The sequence below is a fragment of the Coregonus lavaretus genome (genome assembly GCF_964263955.1).
Source record: "Coregonus lavaretus genome assembly, chromosome: 18".
Taxonomy (NCBI): domain Eukaryota; kingdom Metazoa; phylum Chordata; class Actinopteri; order Salmoniformes; family Salmonidae; genus Coregonus; species Coregonus lavaretus.
In genome coordinates, this window is record NC_140005.1 from 17,527,730 (window position 1) to 17,549,383 (window position 21,654).

The 21,654-nt window shown below is 44.9% G+C and overlaps 1 protein-coding gene across 1 annotated transcript in view; it reads right to left on the reverse strand.

The window, feature by feature from the left end:
- LOC311145580 (rho guanine nucleotide exchange factor TIAM2-like) overlaps window positions 1-21,654 on the reverse strand; it is a 100,498-nt gene that overhangs the window by 28,710 nt on the left and 50,134 nt on the right. Inside the window, exons 7-15 of the mRNA XM_084181854.1 lie at window positions 18,710-18,895; window positions 18,451-18,597; window positions 14,637-14,690; window positions 8,997-9,164; window positions 8,267-8,371; window positions 8,055-8,133; window positions 7,814-7,903; window positions 7,464-7,697; window positions 1,209-1,312 (exon numbers count right to left, since the gene is read on the reverse strand). Of these exons, the coding sequence (XP_084037980.1) occupies window positions 1,209-1,312; window positions 7,464-7,697; window positions 7,814-7,903; window positions 8,055-8,133; window positions 8,267-8,371; window positions 8,997-9,164; window positions 14,637-14,690; window positions 18,451-18,597; window positions 18,710-18,895 (1,167 nt within the window). The remainder of the gene's footprint in view (window positions 1-1,208; window positions 1,313-7,463; window positions 7,698-7,813; window positions 7,904-8,054; window positions 8,134-8,266; window positions 8,372-8,996; window positions 9,165-14,636; window positions 14,691-18,450; window positions 18,598-18,709; window positions 18,896-21,654) is intronic.

A 21,654-nucleotide genomic window follows, 5' to 3' on the forward strand; every position in this document is an offset into this window, starting at 1 on the left:
CATTAGACAGAGACACAGGGCCTCTCTCTGAGTGTGACAGTATGGGCATTAGACAGAGACACAGGGCCTCTCTCTGAGTGTGACAGTATGGGCATTAGACAGAGACACAGGGCCTCTCTCTGAGTGTGACAGTATGGGCATTAGACAGAGACACAGGGCCTCTCTCTGAGTGTGACAGTATGGGCATTAGACAGAGACACAGGGCCTCTCTCTGAGTGTGACAGTATGGGCATTAGACAGAGACACAGGGCCTCTCTCTGAGTGTGACAGTATGGGCATTAGACAGAGACACAGGGCCTCTCTCTGAGTGTGACAGTATGGGCATTAGACAGAGACACAGGGCCTCTCTCTGAGTGTGACAGTATGGGCATTAGACAGAGACACAGGGCCTCTCTCTGAGTGTGACAGTATGGGCATTAGACAGAGACACAGGGCCTCTCTCTGAGTGTGACAGTATGGGCATTAGACAGAGACACAGGGCCTCTCTCTGAGTGTGACAGTATGGGCATTAGACAGAGACACAGGGCCTCTCTCTGAGTGTGACAGTATGGGCATTAGACAGAGACACAGGGCCTCTCTCTGAGTGTGACAGTATGGGCATTAGACAGAGACACAGGGCCTCTCTCTGAGTGTGACAGTATGGGCATTAGACAGAGACACAGGGCCTCTCTCTGAGTGTGACAGTATGGGCATTAGACAGAGACACAGGGCCTCTCTCTGAGTGTGACAGTATGGGCATTAGACAGAGACACAGGGCCTCTCTCTGAGTGTGACAGTATGGGCATTAGACAGAGACACAGGGCCTCTCTCTGAGTGTGACAGTAACAAGCTGTCTTTAGACTGAGCCCAGGACGGTGTAATTATATAGCGATGTCTCTAAGAGTGGTGCCAAGATGTCTTCAGCACCACTACCACAACACAGCTGTCCCTGATGAGGGGCGCCAAGCATTACACACATTTATATGCACAGCAAACACACTCATTTGCACACATATACATTAGCAACCATGTTTCAAGATTGCTTGAAGCCCGTAGTGTGTATGTTCATGGTCTCAAAGCTCTGTTGATTATTCTATAGTGTGAATTAATCTCTCTCCCCCTATCTATCCCTATATCTCTCTCTCATTCAGTCTTCCTCTCTGTATGTTTATGCTGCCTCATCCAGCCCAGTGTGGGCAGTGCCAGCGGCAGCGTAGATTCAGTCTTACCTTGCTGTGTTGTATGGCCCTGTGGCTGTGGTGGGTGTGCTGTAGACCATTCTCCAGCCCAGAGCCTAGGGACTCACCAGGGACCTCTGGCACCAAGGACACATCTAGGGACACAGCAATTAACATTAGAATCACATTTACTGGATGATGTTCAGTGTTTTATAGTTAACTGGCTTGGCCAATTAATACAAGCACAGCCAATTGGAATAGTGGTATATTTGAAGGAAGTGCTGTTGTCCTTGAGGCTAGTCCTGTCACATACCATTTCCTCTGAGAGGGGGTGATGATTACAGTTCAGAATCAATCTACTGACCACATAGCATACACACAGTTCTGTAGTACCAGTGTACCATGCCGTCATAGGTGTCCACAGGGCAGCATTCTAAAACATCATCACGGTAAAGTGGCTCTTCCATTTGTCAGTCAAGGGAACAAATCCTACAGTTCCCTCCATATGTTGGACATGGTCTCAGCAGAGAGCTGTTAATAATTAACTCCTGTAGCAGTTGGCCTTGAGGCCGATACGTAAAGCTTATTAAAGAGCAGTGATACAATCAAGAGCAGTGATACTATCAAGAGCAGTGATACTATAAAGAGCAGTGATACAATCAAGAGCAGTGATACTATCAAGAGCAGTGATACTATCAAGAGCAGTGATACTATAAAGAGCAGTGATACTATCAAGAGCAGTGATACTATCAAGAGCAGTGATACTATAAAGAGCAGTGATACTATAAAGAGCAATGATACTATACAGAGCAGTGATACTATCAAGAGCAGTGATACTATCAAGAGCAGTGATACTATCAAGAGCAGTGATACTATAAAGAGCAGTGATACTATCAAGAGCAGTGATACTATCAAGAGCAGTGATACTATAAAGAGCAGTGATACTATCAAGAGCAGTGTGCGGGTTTCTTCTTTTTTTCCTCATCTTTATTCAACAGTTACCATGTACCTGCAAAAAACATAGCTCAGATGTGTGAGTGCCTTTTGAATTTTGGGAAAGCACTCAGTCACACGGTGCCTCTGGTTAAATGCACCTGACTGGATTAACTGAGGCCAGATGTGATTACACTAACTGGGTCTGGTGGGGACATCTACCCTTCCTGGCCCTCCCTGGATTCCTCCCTTCCTGCTTCTAACAAACTCACAGGCTTGTGGGAAATCAACTCAGCACATGAGCACAATCAATTGACTTGACCTTTTGATTGTATTCTGGGAGTTAAAGATTTGCAGCAGGTAAACACCTGGAGAATGATCTTTGAGGCTTTCAGAAGCACTTATCAGAGAGATGTAGCTGGACTAACACTTTCCCTACTAAGCATATCTCAAAGCAATATAACATGTCACAAAACATTTCCAACACACACCAGGGGTCCTGCCTTGTTGTCACACTCCGGTATGATTCAGAGTTGACCTCTCATCACCCTCGTCAGCCTGACTGGGATCACACCCCCTCTAGAGGCAGAGGACGAAACTGCAGTCAGGCCTTCTCATATCTTACGTACAGTAAGATGTTTTTATCTACATCTAAGTGACAAGCCAGTGGCTACACAGTTTGCGGTAAATTGTACTGAATGTCATCATCAGTCCTGTAGTGTGAACTGTTGCCTGGGGTGTTGGTTCAGGATGTTGTCGTGACAAATTACCGTCATTCACTCTCTTGTACAACTGTGAGAACTCAACACCCTAACTACTTGAAAGAGAAACTTTCTCAGTTCTCATACGCAGAATAAATGACCTAAAGCATAATTACATGAAAACCCTATCTTTATAAATAGCGTGGTGAGATAATCCCTCAGAGATTCAAATTGCTGCATGAAAATTCCTCATAATTTCACTAACGAGCAAAACTATAAAGACATAGACTGAAGCATCATCAGCAAAAGCAATTACACAAACATAATTTCCACTGTGTAAAAGACACTTCTTCAAAGACATGATACATATAAATATACAGTAGAGGAAAACATATATTTTGATACCCTTACCTTAGAAATGAATGCCAGTCAGGGAAGAATAATACTTTTAAAAAGACTAAAGCTTGCTCATCGAACTGTGACTGTTTCAGCTGGCTGCATACGAGGCTTTAGTCCAGAACCCTGGCTCACTGTGTCAGTCATCACCGGAAACTAAGAGACCTTCAGTAAAACGCCTTCTTATTAAAACACTTCCTCTCTCCCCTGAACATACATGTTCCTGTGCTTAAGACCTTTCTAGACATTTCCACTGCTCTGGATGCTCCAGTTTTCAGGGAAAATGGAAAGAGACCGTGACGTGACTTCCGCTTTTGGATGTTAACCAAGGCGACACTCCGTCTCAACTCATCCGTCACATTTACTTGATTGGTTGAACAGTATAGAAGAGATCGTCGAGAATCTCCCCCAACAGTTTTTTATTCTTCTCGTTAAGACAAGTATATAGGGGATCTAGTTTCAGGCGTTTCTTTTACGCCTGCTACGTTAGGTTAGAGGAAGTATAACGTATTGGGGCTGATGGGTTTTGAGTAAGTATTTGACTCATAGAAAGAAAGTCTGTGGTGCCTTCATAGGGTGTAAGTGATAAACAGATAATCTAAATTATCTTCTCTAAAGACAGAGAGATAAGCAGACGTAGGGATGGAAGGGAAGTCTGTAAAAGAGAGCGAGAGCTGGAGAATTGCCTGCCAAATCCTTTGTTAGATGAGTGATGATTAGTATTTTGTTTATATAATATTTATAATAGTATGGTTATTTCATACAGAAAACCAATTGTTGGTACTTTCCACAGAACCCTACAGCATTTGTCTGATATTCTGGCATCATTTCAATAATGAGATCACATTGGTGGAGAAAAGCAAGGCATGGCAACAGCTTGCCGATAGACCGTTTCCATAGAAAGTGTTGACTAAAGTAAAGACATCATAATTAATAACACTGCTATTCCATTTAGAATTAGTATAACCTTAAATGCATGCCATACTATATTTACTCGAATTACCTTGACAAGTCTACGAACACATAACCAGCCATCTGCCACGGCCAGGAACACTTGTTGTCATGGTTGAGTAGAGGGACATGCTGTATGTTTACTGGTCTCAGTGCACAGTAGATATAGTTTACAACAGAGGTATTCAACAACTGATCTTCCTGACGGGCCGCCCCCAGGTGGGGAAGGTAGGCAACAACACCTCCACTACACTGATCCTCAACACAGGGGCACCACAAGGGTGGGTGCTCAGCCCTCTGCTGTACTCCCTGTTCACCCATGACTGGGTGGCCACGCAAGCCTCCAACTCAATCATTAAGTTTGCAGATGACACAACAGTAGGCCTGATTACCAACAATGACGAGACAGCCTACAGGGAGGAGGTGAGAACCCTGGTGGAGTTGGTGCCAAGAAAAAAACCTCTCCCTCAACGTCAACAAAACGAAGGAGCTGATCGTGGACTTCAGGAGACAGCAAACTGGCTCTAACCAGAATAGAAAGATGAGTGGGAGGCCCTGGTGCACAACTGAGCAAGAGGAAAAATACATTAGAGTGTCTAGTTTGAGAAACAGACGCCTCACAGGTCCTCATCTGGCAGCCTCATTAAATAGTACCCGCAAAACACCAGTCTCAACGGCAACAGTGAAGAGGCGACTCCAGGATTTGTCCTCTTGCTCAGTTGTGCACCGGGGCCTCCCACTATTCTTTCTATTCTGGTTAGAGACAGTTTGGGCTGTTCTGTGAAGGGAGTAGTACACAGCGTTGTTCGAGATCTTCAGTTTCTTGGCAATTTCTCGCATTGGAATAGCCTTCATTTCTCAGAACAAGAATAGACTGATGAGTTTCAGAAGAAAGTTCTTTGTTTCTGGCCATTTTGATCCTGACGTGCCATTGGAACACAGGACTGATGGTTGCTGATAATGGGCCTCTGTACGCCTACGTAGATATTCCATTAAAAAATCAGTCGTTTCCAGCTACAATAGCCATTTACAACATTAACAATGTCTACACTGTCTTTCTGATCAATTTGATGTCGAAAACAAGGACATTTCTAAGTGTCCCCAAACTTTTGAACGGTAGTGTATAGAAAAAGTGGATTTTCTTTCATAAATAAATTAACACATTTTGAAAGAAAATAGGAGAAAATCTTCTTTCTAATAAGTATATTCTTTCTAATGAGCAAATTTCACTCATTGGAGCTCATTATACACACTGGAGTCTCTGACATAGGCTTTGAAAAAGCACCCGCGGGTACGGGTCACGGCAAATGCCGTTGGCTGCTGGTAAATACACTACCAGTCAAAGGTTTGGACACACCTACTCATTCAAGGGTTTTTATTTGCACACTCTTGACATTCTCTCAACCAGCTTCATGAGGTAGTCACCTGGAAAGCATTTCAATTAACAGGTGTGCCTTCTTAAAAGTTAATTTGTGGAATTTCTTTCCTTCTTAATGCGTTTGAGCCAATCAGTTGTGTTGTGACAAGGTAGGGGTGGTATACAGAAGATAGCCCTATTTGGTAAAAGTCCATATTATGGCAATAACAGCTCAAATAAGCAAAGAGAAATGACAGTCCATCATTACTTTAAGACATGAAGGTCAGTCAATACGGAAGATTTCAAGAACTTTGAAAGTTTCTTCAAGTGCAATCGCAAAAACCATCAAGTGCTATGATGAAACTGGCTCTCATGATAACCGCCACAGGAAAGGAAGACCCAGAGTTACCTCTGCTGCAGAGGATAAGTTCATTAGAGTTAACTGCACCTCAGAAATTGCAGCCCAAATAAATGCTTCACAGAGTTCAAGTAACAGACACATCTCAACATCAACTGTTCAGAGGGGACTGTGTGAATCAGGCCTTCATGGTCGAATTGCTGCAAATAAACAACTACTAAAGGACACCAATAAGAAGAAGAGACCTGCTTGAGCCAAGAAACACGAACAATGGACATTAGACCGGTGGAAATTTGTCCTTTGGTCTGGAGTCCAAATTGGAGATTTTTGGTTCAAGCGGCCTTGTCTTTGTGAGACGCGTGTGGGTGAACGGATGATCTCTGCATGTGTATTTCCCACCGTAAAGCATGGAGGAGGTGTTATGGTGCTTTGCTGGTGACACTGTCTGTGATTTATTTAGAATTCAAGGCACACTTAACCAGCATGGCTACCACAGCATTCTGCAGCGATACGCCATCCCATCTGGTTTGGGCTTAGTGGGACTATCATTTGTTTTTCAACAGGACAATGACCCAACACACCTCCAGGCTGTGTAAGTGCTACTTTACCAAGAAGGAGAGTGATGGAGTGCTGCATGAGATGACCTGGCCTCCACAATCACCCGACCTCAACCCAATTGAGATGGTTTGGGGTGAGTCGGACTGCAGAGTGAAGGACAGCAGCCAACAAGTGCTCAGCATATGTGGGAACTCCTTCAAGACTGTTGGAAAAGCATTCCAGGTGAAGCTGGTTGAGAGAATGCCAAGAGTGTGCAAAGCTGTCATCAAGGCAAAGGGTAGCTATTTGAAGAATCTCAAATATAAAATATATTTTGATTTGTTTAATTTTTTTGGGGTTCCTACATGATTCCATATGTGTTAATTCATAGTTTTGATGTCTTCACTATTATTCTACAATGTTGAAAATTGTTAAAAATAAAGAAAAAACCTTGAATGTGTCCAAACTTTTGACTGGTACTGTACATTTTTGCCAACACATAGCTAACCTTGTTTAACCAGCTAAACAGCTGCTCTTAGCTAAAATGTTTTTGGAGTTACCTTTTTCTAGCTAATAGGCTATATTAAAGTTTATACTTCCTCTTCCAATTATGTGGGGAGGTCAAAATAATTACATATGATTACTTCTCCTTGACATTATCATTCACCTGATAAGACAAGATGTAAAAAAAAAAAAAGATTCTTAACATATGATGGGGGTCCCTGGGTTGCCTCGGTGGAGGCCCCTGGGCAAGAAAAGGTTGAAGGCCCCTGGTATACAATACTAATCCAAGGCCGACATCAATAAGTTATCAATCTGGCTGTGTAATGTAATTGTTGGTGATTGAGTCAGCTTCATAGTAAACCAGCTGATGCTCTGCGCTCTATCATACAATTGATACCAGTTCTTTGAGCCAGTGACCTGAAGCACAGAGGATTTTCCCAACTGTATAGTTACAGTAATTGTGTTAGACCTGTGAAGTGATGCCTACCAGCCTTTTGGCAAAGACACAGTATTGTGTGTGCGTGTGTGTTAGTATGTGTGTTAGTGTGTGTACATGTGTACAATCTCACCTGTAGTGGACTTGGCGTGGTGGTGTGTGTCCAGGAAGTCCTGCAGCAGCTGTGATTGGTTGGACAGTGGGGTCGGGGTCGAGGAGTCAGAGGTCAGGGGTGAGGTGGGTGGGGCGTCCCGTCTGAGGGTCAGTTGGAGGGTCTGCTCAGCGAACAGCTTCTGGATCAGACCCAGGTCCAGAGTGGACATGCCTCGACCGTTCAGAATCACAATCTCATCACCTGGTTTCAGGCCTGGGTGAGGAACACACACCAAACACACAGTAAGAATTAAGGTCACACTACATACAGTAACACAGAGATATGTATGTAGTGTAAATATTAGTCAAAGTTAAGTTAAGTGAACATACCTTCACTGAAGGCCAGTCCATCAGGCAGAACCTCACTGACAAAGATGCGGCTGTTCCTCTGTCCGTCTATGTGCCCTGTGACTGCAAAGCCTGACAACAGAGATGAGAGACAGCGTCAATGATGGTTAGTAGAGTGCAATGACCATATAATTACAAATAGAACTGAACTAATGATTTATAGGATATATGTGGCAATGATACACACATACTGTTCCTGTCTGCTACAGTACAGAACACCCACCAAAGTCCCCAGTGCAGGCAGGTCTCGTCATGTGCAGGGTGAATACATTCATTGGGAACACCTCTAGCTCGTCATACAACTGCACAAAAGAGGAACAACTCAGTCAGATAACACCTTCACACATCAGTCAGTGATGTTAAACACAACTCAAATCCTGCTAACGTTCTGTGCATTTACAGTAAAGTATTATGCTGAATAATGTGTTGGCTCACCAGGTCATGTAGGAGTTCGCTGGGTGCTGGGGTGCGGACCTCTACGTTCTGGGCCACACATCTGTGCAGTCTGAGACAGTGCAGTTTACGGTCCAGCTGCTTCAACTGTGATAGGGAAACATTGTCTGTCAACACCCTGAATGCAGCAATACACAGCAAATACAAGGCACCTGGTCTACACAAAAAGGCATATGACATGGGATGTGTTCACTACAGCTCAAAGCTGATTAAGATGAAGTGGCGTCAAGTTTGACCTGTAAAATTTCATAAAGTGCGTGTGTACATGTGCCTGTGCTGTGTGGGTGTGAGAATGAGCTAGCCAGCCATCCCACAGCTGTCACACCCGACACGTAGGTCAGAGAGTGCATGGCAGTGTGTGTGTGTGTGTATATACCAGACCCTAAGGGCAGGGAGTAGGATACAGACAATGAGACAGCACAGAAACTGTCTGGAACTGTCTACTGTACAAGCCATTTAAAAAATGACACAAGAGCTCTAACAATGGACATAACACTAAATAAGAAATGAGTGGTTCACAAAAGGCACTAGAGTGTGGGTTGGTCAAATTAGTCACAGATTGGAGCTTTTAACATGACTAAATTGTTTTTAATAAATGCAGGCTTAATAAGATCAAGGCATAACCTCAAGTAAAAGCTTTTCTCATTAAGTACCGTTTCATAACAAAAAAATAACTGTTCAGAGCTCTCAGAACCCTAATATTAACACTCACCTTGCAGGCTAGGGAGACGACATCAGCCACTGTATGGTCCCGTCTCATAGGCACTTGGACGGCGTGGCTGTCAGGCATGTAAACACAGCTCAGTGTTTCACCACTGCTCTCCCATTGACCGCCCTCAGGGGGAGCCAGAGAGTAGTGGTTGGCCAGGCTGTCCAGTCTCTAAAAGGAGAGAGAGAGAGTTTACTATCTACTTCACATGCTTTGGCAATGTTAACATACGTTTCCCATGCCAATAAAGCCCTTAAATTGAAATTGAAATTGAATTGAGAGAGCGAGAGAGACAGAGCGAGAGTGAGAGTGAGAGTGAGAGTGAGAGTGAGAGAGAGAGAGAGAGAGAGAGAGAGAGAGAGAGAGAGAGAGAGAGAGAGAGAGAGAGAGAAGCAGATTAATCAATAGGTTTCCATTAAACAGATGCAGAAACTGTCAGTGGATCAAAGTGCAGTGCAAAGATGTCATGCAATTAGCCATCACAGGACGCAGTCGTTTCATATAATAGCCATCATAATGATGGTGTACACAAGAGGATTGATTACAGGGGGTTATTGGCAGAGCACGTCTAGACTGGGCGACATCTGCACAGATCTACAAAAAGACTTTGCATCATCATCATGATAATAATAGGCTCAATTAGTTCTGAGTGCCATCCAGATGATTTCATGTTTAGTGATGGATTAATGGCTGCCTTGACAGACTCCTTCCTGGAGGCCATCTGAGTCCATCAGGCCAATTATTCCCTATCCACATTAACAATGAGGTTGGGGTTAGCATTAATGCTGGGTTGTCCTGCCACGGGGCCTCAGAAGCAGCAGTATTTGGGTTTTTGGTTGCGACTCCATGTCTCTGAAGGGAAAACAGCCACTGCTGCATTAGGGGGTTGTGGGCGATGCCACAGTAACTACACAGACCACAGCTGCTATACAGGCTCCACATAGCGAGTAAACACTCAAACATGTTTCAAAAGTCACAACCAGCAGAACCAACCAATGATTCAGTAGCGCTTCAATGATAACACTTCTCATTAGAGAGAGATAGACATTAAAAATGTACAGTTGCTGTGGGGACTGAAGTAGAATAGTGGCGTTCTAGCACATTGGGAGCCTACAGAGAGTGGTGTGTGTCTCCTGGACACTGTCTGTCTGTCTGTCTGTCGGTGTGTCACAGAGGAAAACCTTGGGAGACATCCTCCCTCAGAGACCAGTCAGACTATGGGACTAAGGTCTCTTTGACTGGGCCTATGATGTTTGTTGGGCATAAACATATGGTCACACGCACATGCACAGAGAGAGTCTGGCGAGGATAACAAAGTGGCTTTCTGACCTAGGTTGCTGGAAAAACACGGTTGTACAAGAAAACAAGAAAACAGTCATTTCATTTTCCAGCAACATGTCCATTTGGGAAGAGAAACCTGACAGAACGCTGCCAACATAAAGCCTACCAATGTTCTGGCCAATGTGTTGCTCTAACCTTTGTGGAGACAAGCAACAGAGAGCTGGTTCTTTCACAACTTTCTGTCTAGTCCTGTGGGTTAATGAGGTCATGTTTATACTTTCAGAGGGAGAGAAAAATGGTTGTCTTGGGAAAGATTGCATAACAACCACCCTGCCTGCCTGTCTGTCCATCCAACATGGTGTGACTGGAAAATAACTGTTCTGTTGGCAGTTGGTGACCAGTCTGCCTCTTCACCTCAAGCCAAGTACATTTTTACATTTTAATAATTTAGCAGACGCTTATCTATCCAGTAGTGAGTGCATACACTTTTTCGTACTGGTCCCCCGTGAGAATCACCATGCTATACCAACTGAGCCACACGGGACACAGTCACTGTGCAGTCATTCATGGACCCAGGCAGGGTTGTAACGGTCATCTTTCCACAGGCACTGCCAAGCCTCAGCACGCACCGGCCCTTAACTTACGTGTGAGTGTGTATGTGTGAGTGTGTGTGATCGTTTGTGTGTTTGTCTGTGTGTGTGTGTGTGTCAAAACCCAAACCTATACTTCAGACTTTCCTCTCATAAGAGAGAAAATATTTTCTAGCAGCGAACCACCACCATGAACCTTTGTAAAGACGGAATCAAGAGTAACGGACACTTCATGTCAGAGCTAACCATCACACAAAAACACTTTCAACTCTGTACAGTGCCTCCTAGCAACATCCTAACATACACTACAGCCTGACATATACTACTCTTTTTTGTATTTGGGTCTTTCTACACTGGACAACTTGTTACAGCTGTTGATAAGTCATTGAAAATAATCTGCCAACATCTTTTCATGTCATTACATTAAGATATAATGGGGATCATAGCTATATTCAATAAAATTCACGAGTTGATTTAAAACCTATATTTAACCCTTTATCGTGGTTGGTGTCTTGAAGGATTTGTCCATAATCGTGTGACATAAAACATTACTTTTCTGTCCTTGCATTTATGTTGTCGTTATATCATATATTAAGCATTAATCAGTTAAATTAGACATCGAACTTGAACCCTGTAAGAATTATGGATCTAGCTGTTGGACAGTTTGCTGTATAGAGATCTCAGAAATTCAGTGTAACTACATAGCTAACGTTTCATGTCTCCTTATGTTATTGGGTGAAAACAGTTTTCATGGGCACACAAATCCCAGTGTATGCATTGCAAAATGGAATGCTTCTAACCGAAATAGTCACCTTATCTAGATACTTAAAACCTAAATCGATACTGTCATTAAAGTGGTACTTCAATAATAATGCATAATACTTGTTGGATGCACATTTGGTGTCCAGCTGAATAGTTATGCCGTAATATTTTCACAAGATGCAACAACAGCCCAAGTGCTGGAAAAAAAAGTCCCAAATATTTTCGCGTCTCATTCTGAAGACAGTTATGTCTGGATCCACATTGGATCTAATATCCCTAGCGAATTGATGTTGATCATCTGTTGTTGTCTGCTTGATTTACAGCAGGGTCTCGTTAGATTTAACAGAGAAAGCATCAAGGTAATGAGTTCATGTTTTCATATGTTTTTGTGCCTCGGATTGGAAACCAAGTCTACCGTGCACAATTGTGTAGGATATACTATTGGGCAACATCCAACACTATTCCTATTAATTATTCGGGATATAATGACAACAAATTACATAGTCTAGTGGGCTTATTCAGAATATGATCTGGTAATGAAATAACATGACAAATACATTTCGTTTTTCATGTTAGACCTGCAATTTTAAACAATACAAGGGGCTTGAATTAGCCTATTGAACATGAATTTGGAGCTCAGAAATTCAAGTACTGGAATAGGCCTTCCTTGAAAATCAGACATTTCCTTACTTTGTGCTTGAAAAGTTATTGTAATTATTGAAGCCAATTTATAAGTTCTCCTGCTCCCTTCATAATGATATGTGATTTCATTTTTGATCCGTTTTTGTGAGAGATGTGGCCACTTTCTTTAGTTTCACGCGTGTGGCAGGGGAACAGAGGTGGTGACAGGGGGAGCGCACAGCACAAGGGTACGGGCAGGAAGAGGGGGAGAGGTGTGGACTGAAGTACAACAGGTCTGAGAGGGCCTCTGGTTGAACATAGGGGGTGACAGAGGTGGGATGGGGGCAGTGATGGGGGGATGGGATGTGAGCGGGATCTCACGGGTGTGACATGGCCTGTCACGGTCTCTGGAGAGCCAAAGATTTGTACAGGAGCGCCATGATGACATTCCTAAGGGATACAGGTGAGGGTTCGCTGGCAGCCATTGTCAGAGCCCGCTATATCCCCCATCAACAAACTGAAACTCCCTGACCCCTGAAATGCAGCATTCCTGCCCATTTTAAAACAGAGACCCCCCCCCCCCCGACCCCCCCCCCCCCAATACAGCTCATCTAAAGGAGCCCAATTCTAAATTTAAATGGATTCCAGGAAATACTTCATCCAACTCCAGGACAGAGAGAGGAATGAGAAATACATCATGATACTTTCACAACAACATTAAAGCTTGTCCTAAAGAAAGGATGTTGTTGTCCCTTCTTTAGCCACATCAGCCACATCTGGCTCTATGGCTCTAACATTGGCCACATTCACCCTGGTCCCCTAATCTCTGACTCAGTCTCAATACAGAGCTTTGTGTCCAGGGGAATAGTGACGCGAGCCTGCCGGACGGATATCCTGCCCTCTCTCAGTCTGCTCATTGTGACCCCTCACCCCTCATGTCAATCTTTATCTGCCCCATAGATCCCAACACATTCAGGACAAGTTCTTCCGTATGGATGAAGAGGAGAGCAGAAGAGCCACAGATACCAGAGGAACAATGCTATCTGTGTGAGAAAATACTAGACAGTCTATTTGGAGCTGCATGACAACATGTTTGTAACCACCTAATAGTTCCAATGTGTGATCCAAAGGGATTTACAGTTACAGTATGTTACTGCTCAGATGGTGAGTGTTTCTAGTATTCACTCTTCACTCAACACTTTCACATTCACACTGATGCTGAGTTTCCATCAGATTTACCTCAGTATTTTACCCAAAAGGCTCAGAATTTTGTTTCCATCTCCACAGACCGGCACCCATGTCTCACTGGGCCATAGCCTCGGCGGGCGTGCTCTGACTTGGGGCCAAAGCCTGGACACTGGTACTTTTTAGCTGCCATTTAACTGTGAACATGGGTTAACACCTTTCTATGGTTAACACCTTCTCACAAAGCAACTGTCTTGATGATGAGGAGGTTGCTGATTCTGCTCTTTACAAGGTGTCAATCATTTACTCCTCCCTGCTCCCGGTCACCCTCCTGATGGAAACAAAATAACACTAGAGCTTACATTAACATAAACACTGGCGACAGGTGGAAATTGAGCAAGACCGAGCTTCTCAACACTGTCTCTCAGCACTTTCCATTATGACCTTCCCGTTGTGAAGCAGAGCCACTCACTACATCACCAGAACCTGTCTTGTATTTTACCCCTGCTGCTCAGATGAGGGTGGAATACAGAACATCAGGGGCTCTATTGGACACGGTGTCTAACCGTTACTAGTGGGTAACCAATTGGTTCCGGTAGGTTAAATAACTCACTTTTGCACTGTGCACCCACTTTTGAGCACTTATAAATACAAATTTAGAATTTCTCTATGATCTTGGCTTTGTACAGTATTTCTTATTGTGGGTTCTATTGCCCTTTAGACACAATGGGGTGCAGGTTTCTCTCTTTATGATATACAGATATGTCAGTACAGATAGACAGACACCTGCAGATTGGCATGTTAGGCATCTTAACTTTGATCCTGCTCTGGTCCTACGTACAGTACAGACCCCAGCCCAAAGTCTGCAGAATCAGACACGAGCTGCAGGCATGACCCCTAACCCCTGACCCCTGTACCTGGGAGATGTCATCCCACGGCTTGTCATCGTAATGCGTAACCATGAGGCTTGCTGAGACACAAGATACTGTTGATCTATGTCTCGGCCATATGCACTCACTTATAAAATCTAGCCTGTAGACTCTCAGTCAATGAATTGTATGATTATTTTACACTTGTTTGATATCTAATATGAAGCAGACATCAAAACAAAATATATATGGTATTTTACATTTTGATATCTGTAACTCCTAAAAGGTAATAGAATGAGATTAAACAGTCATATGAAAGTGTAACATGGACTCACCTCAGAACTAGTGGGCGGGAGACAGTAGGGTTGTCCTCCATCACTTTCAAAGATCTGCAACAGAGAGAAACACATGTTTCCTTGACTAAAATCCCTGTAGTCATCTATTAAACAGCGGTAACCCATAGCAGCAGACTTATTACACAAACATTGTTATTATGTAGCTAATTAAAAAGTGTGCAGTGAGGGCCTGGTGCTTTGATACTATTTCCATGCAGGCTGGGACTGTGACTAGGCTGGGACTGCGGCTGGGACTAGGGCTGGGACTAGGGCTGGGACTGGGACTAGGGCTGGGGCTGGGACTAGGGCTGGGACTAGGGCTGGGACTAGGCCTGGGACTGGGACTAGGGCTGGGACTAGGCTGGGACTAGGCTGGGACTAGGCCTGGGACTGGGGCTGGGACTAGGCCTGGGACTGGGACTAGGGCTGGGACTAGCGCTGGGGCTGGGACTAGGGCTGGGACTGGGACTAGAGCTGGGGCTGGGACTAGGCCTGGGACCAGGCTGGGACTAGGCCTAGGACTGGGTCTAGGGCTGGGACTAGGCTGGGACTGGGACTAGGCCTGGGACTGGGACTAGAGTTGGGACTGGAACTAGGCCTGGGACTAGGGCTGGGGCTGGGACTAGGGCTGGGGCTGGGACTAGAGCTGGGACTAGGACTAGGCTGGGACTAGGCCTGGGACTGGGACTAGGTCTGGTACTAGGCTGGGACTGGGAATAGGCTGGGACTGGGACTAGGCTGGGACTGGGACTAGGCTGGGACTAGGGCTGGGACTAGGCTGGGACTGGGAATAGGCTGGGACTGGGACTAGGGCTGGGGCAGAGGCAGCCTGTGAGGCTCCAGAGGGAGGCAGTAATAAGTAGTGTAGACATCCAGAAACAGGACTCCTGTGTGGCAGGAGAGAGAGAGAGAGAGAAGAGATGAGAGGACAGACAGCCTGCCAGGGTAGAGAGAAGGGCGGGGGACTCCTCCTCTCCCTCTTCAGATCCCCTCTCGCTAACTCTACCTCTTAATCTCTCTCTTCTTGATCCCTTACCTCCCTCCCTTCCTCCCTGCCTCCCTCCTCCTCCTCTCCCTCCCTCCCGACTGATGTAAGGCATGTTGTGGCAGGCACGCAGGTAGGCATGTGATGAGTCCCTAAGCCCTCTAGGAAGGGTGACTCAGCAGGTTCAGAGGGATAACTGATGACGCCACTGCTCTACTGTACTTCAACACAGCTAAACCAAACACTCTGCTTCGCTTCAGATGAGACTCGGAGGAGAAATGAACATGGCCTCTCCAGACAGATGCCAGTAGTAGTGATATACAGAGCTCCATTGACCGCCGTCTATGGAGGTTATACATGCTGTATGCAGCACAGAGCAGGTCCTGTTATAGTAGCTGTAAACACCGCTGTCTGACTGCCGTAAAGCCCACTAATTTTAGAACTCTTAAACTTCTCCCACAAATGCCTGGGCCCTCCGGCCTGCTGCAGCCACTGAACCCTGGCCAGGCAGCTCCTAGGGTAATGCTACAGCTCTTTTGATTTTGGAATCACTAAGCAGGGCAAATAGGATTTGGGCTTAGTCAACAGAGATGACTCAATAAGAGGACTGTGGGATGTCGTGGGAGGGGAGCCGGTGGATAATGTTTATAGAAGTAGAGAAAGAGAGCTGGAGGGAGAGAGCCAGGGTAAGAGAGAAAGACAGCTGGAGGGAGAGAGCCAGGGTAAGAGAGAAAGAGATCTGGAGGGAGAGAGCCAGTGTAAGAGAGAAAGAGAGCTGGAGGGAGAGAGCCAGGGTAAGAGAGAAAGAGAGCTGGAGGGAGAGAGCCAGGGTAAGAGAGAAAGAGAGCTGGAGGGAGAGAGCCAGGGTAAGAGAGAAAGAGAGCCAGGGTAAGAGAAAAAGAGGAAGGAGGATATGAGAGATAGAAAGTAAAGGAATGAGAGAGTTTGGCATTATGACATCAGCCTGCTGTCTATACTGAAAATAAATATAAAACGCAACATGCAACAATTTCAAAGATTTTATTCAGTTACAGTTCATAGAAGGAAATCAGTCAATTAAAATTAATTAATTAGGCCATAATCTATGGATTTCACACTTGGGAGCCAGGCCCAACCAATATAATAATATAATATAACATAATATGGCATTTAGCAGACGCTTTTATCCTAAGCGACTTACAGTCATGTGTGCATAATATTTTTTACGTATGGGTGGTCCCGGGGATCGAACCCACTACCCTGGCGTTACAAGCGCCATGCTCTACCAATTGAGCTACAGAGGACCACCAATCGGAATGAGTTTTTCCCCACAAAAGGGCTTTATTACAGACAGAGATACCACCATGGATTGTCTTGGCAAAGGAGAAATCGTACGTAAACAAATTTGTGCACAACATTTTAGCGAAATAAGCTTTTTGTGTGTATGGAAAATGTCTGGGATCTTTTATTTCAGCTCATGAAACATGGGACAACACTTTACATGTTGCGTTCATATTTTTGTTCAGTATAAATCCCTCAGTAATAAACACGTGTCATATTGCCTCATTGGGAGGACAGAGAGCAATGATGTCACACAACATGACGGCTTAACTAGTCTCCAGGAAAGATGGGAAACTAATTCTCACACTAGACCGACACTATCTACACTCACACTCTTACAAGACAGCAGATGTACCTGGAAAGCCATCAATCTACAACTCCCCTTGAAGCAATTAGTCACTCTTTTTAATAAGTACCAAGGTCATAGAAAGGCACAGAAATGTATCCCAACTGGAGAGCTTAGCTTAGCAGGGGAACCTGTGAATAACTGTGGGGCTGTTTAATATTTAGTGGACTTACACAAACCATCTGTTTGTCGCTGTAGGGCTAAGTACAGCAGGCTACAATTGACCACATATGGCTTTTAATAATTCATGCTACAGAACTGTTCCTGCTCGTCATGCGCTGTGAGCCACCTCGGCCTTCTGCGCTGTGAAACCAAACTGGGTCTCATTAGCTAGCCTGCTGGAGCTCCCAAACACACCACAAACATCATCACACACACATATAGTAGCCCCGCGGAAGTGGAGGGGTGAGGAGAGTACTGGGAGGAGCAGGGAAGACCTCGTTTAGTCTGCATTAAGGACACCTGGCCACCTCTTTTGAAGAGGACTACGGAGAATCAGAAGCTGGCAGTTAGCAGTGTCTACATTATAGCTGGGTGCTTAATGCTCCCTACAATCAAAGATACACCATTCAGTCCATCAGTCAGAGCCAGTAAGAGACATGGCCGTGGAAACATTTATGAATCCTCAAAGTGAAGCCTCCAGCTCAGACGCAACACAAAGCAGAAGACTGTCAAACTATTTCAGAGAAAATATTGTAGTGATGTTGTGGCATTCGACATGTACGCACTGAAGTAAGCACTGACATCATCTTAATCTAGTGTACTTCAGTGTAGTAACTACACCATTATCCAAGTTCATTGATTTTCATAATAGGCTAGATCCTGGGAAGTGGGAACCAGGTCTTTTCCCTGCCTTAGAAGACTCTGCTGGGCAGTACCTTCAGAGTATAGGGGCTGGGGGCTGAAAACATCAATAGTTAATGAGCCTGTGTGGAAGTGTAATTACCACAAATAAAATATGAGCTTATTACCTTTTAATAAACACAATCTTGTTTATGGGGTAAAAATGCACACCAAGGCCACATTTCAACTTTCTCTTAGAAATATGAAAAAGTCTTGCTTCATTTTCCTTGTAGGCATAGGTGTGTGTGTGTGTGTATGTTCTCTGTGTGGGCATTTAGTGTGTGTGTCCTGTGTGTGTGCAGTATGTCCAGGTACCATACCTGTCCTGCGGATGGTCTCTTGTCACGGCCCCTTTTGGTGAGATTGTCCAGGCCTTTGAGGGAGGAGAAGAGGCCTTTCTTGTTGCGTGATCTCTGGCTCAGGGACATGGAGCGCCTCCTCAGTGTGGCCTCATCCCTGGAACAGATCTGACGACATAACACACCGTCAGGGCTAGGATTAAACTCTGCAGTCACACATCAATCAACCTGCTTAAACTTCAGTCTATTAAGACACCCTCCATCTCAACCAGAGACTGACCAGTGCATGGAAGGAGGACACAGAGAAGATACTCAGGCGTCCCAGGGCGGTCTTGGAGGGCCGGCTGGCTGCAGCCAACAGGCTCTTGGGGTTAGGCAGCTCGCCGCCCTGCAGGCTGGCCAGGTAACAGCGCATCCTGAACAGGTCCATGTTAAACTTCTCCAGGTTCTGCTCCCACTGCTGGATCTGTAGGTAGGAGGGAGGGTTGGAGAAATGGGGAGGGGAGAGAGGGGAGAAATGAAGGGAGGGAGGTCAGAGAGAACATTAAGTGTGCATTCCATCAAGCTGGGATTGTTTACAGATGTGGTGGTGGTGGGAGTGGGTGTGTGGGTGGGTGGAGCTGGTTGAGGGCAGTAAGGTTGATGATAGTGAAGGAGGGTTGTAGTATGTGTGTGTGTGTGTGTGTGTGTGTGTGTGTGTGTGTGTGTTTAATGCAGTGTATCTTATTCTCTGCAATAAAAGTAATGGGAGGGGGTTGATGAGCACCAGACCACCCTATAACCCTCCCCCTAAATACACACACAACACACTCACATGCTTCGAGACCCTTTTTGCACTATGTACTGTAAAGTATGAGATGGTGCTTATTTTGTTAGCTTGGGGGGTTCACTTTAATGAGATACCTGTGGAGTTAAACGACTCTCTATACAATTGACTTTTATAGTGCTAGTGTGCAGAGAGTTCATTTACAAGACAGACCAGTACGGAATCCGGTCCTCCCATTAACACTGATTCAGACTAATAGAATCCTTCATGGTTGGGAATGAGTTGGATAGGGGACCCAGAGATACCTCTGCTGCAGAGGATAAGTTCATTAGAGTTACCAGCCTCAGAAATTGCAGCCCAAATAAATGCTTCACAGAGTTCAAGTAACAGACACATCTCATCATCAACTGTTCAGAGGAGACTGTGTGAATCAGGCCTTGATAGTCGAATTGCTGCAAAGAAACCACTACTAAAGGACACCAATAAGAAGAAGAGACTTGCTTGGGCCAAGAAACACGAACAATGGACATTAGACCGGTGGAAATTTGTCCTTTGGTCTGGAGTCCAAAATGGAGACGTTTGGTTCAAACCGCCGTGTCTTTGTGAGACGCGGTGTGGGTGAACGGATGATCTCTGCATGTGTATTTCCCACCGTAAAGCATGGAGGAGGAGGTGTTATGGTGTGGGGGTGCTTTGCTGGTAACACTGTCTGTGATTTATTTAGAATTCAAGGCACACTTAACCAGCATGGTTACCACAGCATTTGTTTAACACTTTTTTGGTTACTACATGATTCCATATGTGTTATTTCATAGTTTTGATGTCTTCACTATTATTCTACAATGTAGAAAATAGTAAAAAATTAAGAAAAACCCTTGAATGAGTAGGTGTTCTAAAACTTTTGACCAGTAGTGTAGTGTCATCCAAGGGTTAGTGTCTGGGCAGGGCTGTGTTGTCCTAAGTGTCATGCTTGGTCAATCCGCTGAGATAACCCTGTATCTCTACTGCTTCTATAAAGTCATTACAATGGGGTATTCTGGGGGACAGGAGAGGATCATTTTAAATGGAGAGCAGGCATTACATTGTAAATTACAACTACAGCACCCGGTTTCACAGGAAGGCCAAGAAGATCATCAAGGACCTCAGTCACCCGAGACACAGCCTGTTCACCCGCTACCATCTAGAAGGCGGAGACGGTACAGGTGCATCAAAGCTGGGACCGAGAGACTGAAAAACAGCTTCTATCTCAAGGCCATCAGACTGTTAAACAGTCATCACTAGCCAGCCTCCGCCCAGTACCCTGCCCTGAACTTAGTCACTGTTACTAGCCAGGTACCACCCGGTACTCAAACCTGCACCTTAGAGACTGCTGCCCTATGTACATAGACATTGAACACTGGTCACTTTAATAATGTTTACATACTGTTTTACCCACTTTATATGTACAGTGAGGGGGAAAAGTATTTGATCCCCTGCTGATTTTGTACGTTTGCCCACTGACAAAGAAATGATCAGTCTATAATTTTAATGGTAGGTTTATTTGAACAGTGAGAGACAGAATAACAACAAAAAAATCCAGAAAAACACCTGTCAAAAATGTTATAAATTGATTTGCATTTTAATTAGGGAAATAAGTATTTGACCCCTCTGTAAAACATGACTTAGTACTTGGTGGCAAAACCCTTGTTAGCAATCACAGAGGTCAGATGTTTCTTGTAGTTGGCCACCAGGTTTGCACACATCTCAGGAGGGATTTTGTCCCACTCCTCTTTGCAGATCTTCTCCAAGTCATTAACGTTTCGAGCCTGATGTTTGGCAACTCGAACCTTCAGCTCCCTCCACAGATTTTCTATGGGATTAAGGTCTGGAGACTGGCTAGGCCACTCCAGGACCTTAATGTGCTACTTCTTGAGCCACTCCTTTGTTGCCTTGGCCGTGTGTTTTGGGTCATTGTCATGCTGGAATACCCATCCACGACCCATTTTCAATGCCCTGGCTGAGGGAAGGAGGTTCTCACCCAAGATTTGACGGTACATGGCCCCGTCCATCGTCCCTTTGATGCGGTGAAGTTGTCCTGTCCCCTTAGCAGAAAAACACCCCCAAAGCATAATGTTTCCACCTACATGTTTGATGGTGGAGATGGTGTTCTTGGGGTCATAGGCAGCATTCCTCCTCCTCCAAACACGGCGAGTTGAGTTGATGCCAAAGAGCTCCATTTTGGTCTCATCTGACCACAACACTGACCCAGTTCTCCTCTGAATCATTCAGATGTTCATTGGAAAACTTCAGACGGCCTTGTATATGTGCTTTCTTGAGCAGGGGGACCTTGCGGGCGCTGCAGGATTTCAGTCCTTCACGGCGTAGTGTATTACCAATTGTTTTCTTGGTGACTATGGTCCCAGCTGCCTTGAGATCATTGACAAGATCCTCCCATGTAGTTCTGGGCTGATTCCTCACCA